At 37.9% G+C, this 6000-nt stretch overlaps 1 protein-coding gene across 1 annotated transcript; it reads right to left on the bottom strand.

Annotated features, from left to right (window-relative positions):
- Positions 1 to 1092: 1092 nt before the first annotated feature.
- Positions 1093 to 2046, bottom strand: LOC101632153 (olfactory receptor 6C2-like). Its single transcript, XM_004692467.2, has one exon. It carries the CDS (start codon positions 2044 to 2046, stop codon positions 1093 to 1095), a length of 954 nt encoding a protein of 317 aa, XP_004692524.1.
- Positions 2047 to 6000: the final 3954 nt, after the last annotated feature.

Here is a 6000-nt window from a genome sequence, read left to right as displayed (position 1 = left end):
TAGCCTAATCCTTTCAAGTTCCATCCATGTTGCCATAAATGGCCTGAGTGTACCTATTCTGGTCATTAAGTAGTATTCTATTGTGAAGGTAAACCACATTGCTTGATTCATTCATCTATTGTGGGGCATGTGGGTATGTTCTCTCTCTTGGCTACTGTAAATAATGCTGCAATAAACCTAGGAGTTACATGTTCCCTTTCACATTAGTGTTTTTGTGTTCTTTGGTTAGACTCCTAATAGTAAAATTGCTGGATCTCATGTTTTATCCATTTGTAGTGTTTTGCACAGCTTTCCATAGTTGCTGGACCACATTACTTTCCAGGGACCGCTTTTTATCTCAGAAGCCATTGCTAAATGGAACACTGTTGATTTCTTGAGTGATTAAATAAAGACAAACAGACCTTCAAATGTACTCAGAGGAATATTCCCAGTAGCATTTTCTAAGGATTGAAAATTGGGGTTTCTTTACACAGATTATCATGTCATGTTAGCAGCAGCAGGCTGGGAAGCTCAGCATAGAGGTGGAGTTTTCCAGCTCCTTTGACATGCCAGTGGAATCTTAAATGACTGACTGGCATTGCTACTACTGGCATGTCCCAGGATGGCCTGACGGGCGTGGAGGGTGCTGGGCATTAGGCTCAGAACTGAGCAGCCACATTTGGCTCATGAACACCAAGATCCTTATAAATATCAAAAACTCTTTAAGATTTAAATTAAACCAAACAAGTTTAATTTAAATCAAACAAGTCTTAATGCCACAAGAAACTGTATGCTTTAACATTATCAGGATATTTTTCAATTTCAAAGGACAACCATATTTTCATGATTTCTGAATATCATTCTTCTCAAAGTCATCTCAAAGAATACATGTGTCTATTTATTTAAGTAGGTAAATGAAGCTAGCAAAAGATATTTAGGCAGATGATTGTTAATTCTTAAATATTTTGTGTTCATCTGGCATGTTTTTAAAAACTGAGGGTGGTGTATAAGAAGTGCAAAGGACTTGTTCACAATTTGTATAAGTAGAAGCAGAAATTCGGATCAAGAGGAAGCAAAAAGGGGTTGAAATTTCGGAAAATTTGTTTTGGACCCTTATTTCAACATTCCCCTAATTCTTTGGGAGGAGTACAGTTTTGTGACCAAGTCATTAAAGGCTTTTATCACTTGTTTGTTCCTTAGTGTGTAAATAAAGGGGTTCAACATGGGGGAGATGGAAGTTGGTAACAGTGTGATCCCTTTATTCATGGTCATGTCATTTTTTGCTGAAGGTTTAATGTAGATAAAGATGCAGCTGCCGTAGGAAAGGAAAATCACAATCATGTGGGAGGAGCAGGTGGAAAACGCCTTCTTCCTTTGCTGCGCTGATGGGAACCTCAGGATTGTTCTGATGATATAAACATAGGACAGAACCACACACAGAAGAGTCAGGATGAAGATCAACACCGAGCAGACAACAACCATCTGCTCTAGGATCCACGTATCTGAGCATGAGATCTTCATCAGCGGATTCGCATCACAAAGAAAGTGGTCAATGGCATTAGAGTCACAGAATTCCAGGCCCAAAAACAAAATAAATAGAGGGAATATCAAAAAAAAAGTCGTCACCCAACAGCCTATGACAAGCGTTTTGCAGAACCTGCGGTTCATGATGGTCACATAGTACAGGGGTTTGCAGATGGCCACGTACCGGTCATAGGACATGACGGTCAGGAGAAAGAATCCCGTTACTGCAAACAAGTCTGTTAAAAATAGTTGGCTTAGACAAGCACTGTAGGGAAAGTTCCTGTTGCCTGTTGATAGACTGTACAAGAACCGAGGAATACAGGCAGAAGTGAATGAAATCTCTAAAAATGAAAAATTCTGGAGAAAGTAGTACATGGCAGTTTTAAGGTGGGAATCCACCAATATGAGGAAAATGATGATCAGGTTTCCAGTTATGCTCAACATGTAGGAGATAAATAGAAATATGAAAATCAGAATCTTCAGTTGGGGGTCATCTGTTAGTCCCAGGAGGATGAATGTTTTTATTGCTGTGTGGTTTCTCATCTTGGCTTTTGAATTCCTCTCAAAATGTGTGTGAAATGGGAGATACAAGGCTCTAAAAAGAGAGAAAGAATATTCTATTCACAAGGGTTTTCAGTAGAACAGTCAATCCATGTAAGTTATTTGACTTATTGTTATTTATGTTGCTATTGTAAAACCACCTTTTGGTTCCTTTAAGTGGTTTGAAATCTTGTATCTCACACATGAGCACGACATAAAGAGAGAATTAGATTTACATTGCAATCAATATATATGCACACATAACACATGAACTTGCATACAGAACCAAATTTTTCAAGAATAAAACAACCTTTAGCATCACTTCTCTTATGACACGTTTTTAATCTCTTGTATTAAAAATAATGATTTCTATATTAAACCAAAGCTTACTTGCTAATTAATCATGACCTGTAGTCTGCATTAACAGATTTCTTAAGGGTTCATTCAGCAACAAAAGTTTAAATGATAGGATCATTTCACACATTTTCAACAGTAAATTTTCTCTTTACTGTTTAATTTTTGAAATCAATCATTCACAGCACATGACTGTTTCCCCACAAGTCATCACCAGTGACATTAAGATGTACATTTTTCCCAAGAATTTTCCCATACTTACCAACTAAAATTTAGCTGCATTTCATTGATCAGCTTAATTTTTTTCCCCTGGGAAGTTGTAAATACCTGGACATAGCTTAAATGAGACATTTGTAACTGCATCTGGGACAACAGTTAAGGACTATACTCCACTGTCCTCATGAAACCTACAATAAATCTCCAACAAGTCCATTTATAGCCAACATCATCACCTGCCAGATATTTGTGAAGAGATACATGAATGTTTATGCCTTACGCAGATTTTCTCCAAATAAATATTTTTCCTTGGTGCAAAACACAGAGTTTGTTACTCACCGGAGAAGGATTAATCGGAGAGAGAGTGATGGACTGAATTTGTGAGCAATAAAGCCACCTACTTTTCATCACTCATTACACAATTCAGTCTCCATGAACTAAAGCTTGGTTCCTATGGTCCACAAATAGCCTAACTTCTCTCTACTCTTTTCATTTTCTAGCTGCCAATAAAAACTTCTTTTTCCTTCCCAACAATGTCAGTGTACTGAACTATTCTGGGACATTTCTGTTATTTTGCTCTCTAGTCTGCAATTCAATTAATGCAATTTCAAATAGGCTGATGATTCCTAAATAGATATGTAAAAGGGAAAATAAACACTTACATATTCTGTCTTCAAAATTCAAATTACCCTTAGACACTTAGATTGGACTCAAAAGTTATCAGTTGCTGTTTGCCATTTACTACCTCAATGCTCTTGGCAAAATGTACAATTCACTTTTCTCTGTGTAAGACACAGATAAATAGAGAATAGTATAAATATGTACAGTCTTGGGTTTTACTGAGAAATTGACATTATTGAGAAAAAATACCTGTAACTCTATCAGGGGCAGGATAAATACCCATTACTACTGAAAATACTGAATATTCTTATCATTTTTTTACCTCCTGGGGTCCCCTCGATATGCAAATTTCAGCAATTGAAACATGATACTACATTTAGTTCTACTGTTAATTCTCAGAGAATTTCAGAGAAGAGAATTTCTTCTCTTCCCTAAGTTCAGGGGAAGTAATCGTTATCAAGTAATTGGGAGCCTTTCATGGAATCCCACTGGAATTAAACCTTCTGAAGCAAATTAAGAAAATTCTTAAACCCTCAGGACTTCAACATCCTAACTCAATTCATGTCCGAGATTCTACATCATACCTTGCTAATCATCATTACATGTCTGCTGTTATATCCAGATTTACACAGGCTTTGATAAAGTAAGTGAAATCAGGTGTATTTACCATTAGTGTACTACCAGTAGTATTTACTTTTAGTAGCTCAGTGAACTCTGATGACAATATTTCAGCAAATCTGACATTTTTAATGAAGAAAAATATGGTTACATTTTGGCAAAAATAATGACTGTGAAAATTACTTTGGGGGCATCAAATCCAAATGTCTATCATAGCATTTTGTTCCAAAGCTCGCTAGTGAGTGCATTCCCTTTCCTTTCTTAATATATACTACGACTGGTGCTAATCTTTCCATGAAGAAAAAGAAGTAACCAGAAACTGATCTAAATCTTTGCTGATGATTTCAACAAATATTTCTACTGAATCTAATAACTTAACATTTTACTTTAATAGAACTAAACAGCATCAGAAATAACAGTTCTTTTCCTGAGATAGCTATATTATTATCATTTTCACTTTAAGCATAAAAGTCTGGTTTTTCATCGAGACCAAGGAACTAGATTGTGGCATAAAAACACTGAAACGAACAAACAAAGACATACTCTCTGGAAGACAAAACTGGCTTTAAATGGAAGTCTCAACATGAAAATGAAAGTGTGAGGAGAGTCAGTCTGTCAGCGAATGGCGGGTCACCGAGCCGTGCGTGTTTCCACCACATCCTTCCGCATCCTTGACAGCCGGCCTCCATGATTCTCTCACAGACTCTTTGATGTCTTCTCCTACTCCAACGCCGAGATTCAAGTCCTTGTACCCCAGTGCAGAATAGTAACATTTATAGCAAGTTAGAGAAATGTAAGGAGATTTTTATGCTTCGGAGGTAATTGCTGGTATCTCAAAACATAAATTTTACACAATGAATTTAGATGCTTTATCATCTGTGTTTTAGAGATGTGCAAGGACCCTCTGGGAAAATAAAGGGTCCTTTGTGACCAAAGTGCAGACATGATAATGTCTCTACGGAGAAGTGAATGTTGGCACAGCCCTGCAGGACGTCAGAGGGAGCAGTGTCCTCAGGGACGATAATACAGCAACTTTGCCTGAAGAGAAACAAAGTTCTGGCAATTCATCAACTCTGATAAAAACAGAACAAAAAATTAAAAATAGTTTGATATGTAATTTTTAGAGCAAAATATATCAATATACATAGCAATGTGTTTATGTAGGTACAAGATTCTCTCCAGATAATTTTTCTATTACCCGGATGGTCTTCCTTCAGTTGCTGCCACCTGCATTCACTGAGTGGAACTCACCTTCCTCCTGGGCCCAGCTTGTTCCAGGGTTCTGGGCTATTCTCTGTCCCAGCCGAGATATCTACATTATTATTGTTTTAACTTTAAGCATAAAAGTCTGGTATTTCACTGAGACCAAGGAACTAAATTGTTGCCCAAAAACATTGAAATTGACAAACAAAACGCATTACTCTCTGGAAGACAAAAATTGGCTTTAGCTGAATATGCTGTCGTGAGTGTCTCAAGATGAAAATGAAAGTATGAGGCGAGTCCACCTGCCCGTGAAAGGAACAACACCAGGCACAGGACACACGCACTGGGCCAGGACCCCTGGCTCCAATAAACATCAAGAGGGAGACGGGGTGAGGGTGCTCCTGGCCCCCAGGACCTGCTGGAGCAGGGTTGAGGAGGCCTTTGGCTGCGTAGGAGAGAGCAAACCTGCAAGGCCCAGGAATAATCTCTGGGTATCGTCTCTTTTGCTCTTTATGACTGAGTTAGTCTACTGTGTGTGTGTTTTACTTTACTAGTCATCTGCCATGTGTATTTAAGTTGTTTCTAGCTCCCCCTATATAAAGAATGCAACAATAACCTGGGACGTGTGCAGATCTATCTTCAAACTACTAATTTTTGTATTTTCAGTTACATACTGGACATGAGCTAACTCCTCAATACGAAATCTCCTTTTGTACTTTCTGAGGACACTTTACTACTCTCCATGATGAACGCACCAATGTACATTCCCCGCAAATGTGTACAAAAGTTCTTTTTCTCCACAACTTCATTATCCAGATGTATCTCACTGGCCGTTACATTGATTGCACAACTTGGCAATCGTGGACAGTGTCTCTAGGAACAAAGGACGCCATAGGTGTTTTTATATCAGTTTTCATGTAACTGACTAAATACATGGGAGAGTAT

This window comes from Condylura cristata, unplaced genomic scaffold (assembly GCF_000260355.1).
Source record: "Condylura cristata isolate star-nosed mole 26May11 unplaced genomic scaffold, ConCri1.0 scaffold00034, whole genome shotgun sequence".
Classification (NCBI taxonomy): Eukaryota; Metazoa; Chordata; class Mammalia; order Eulipotyphla; family Talpidae; genus Condylura; species Condylura cristata.
This window is presented reverse-complemented; position numbering and strand designations above follow the sequence as displayed.

Bases quoted from the DNA above. Each gene is read 5' to 3' on its own strand.
- LOC101632153 (XM_004692467.2), bottom strand. From the start codon at position 2,046: ATGAGAAACCACACAGCAATAAAAACATTCATCCTCCTGGGACTAACA.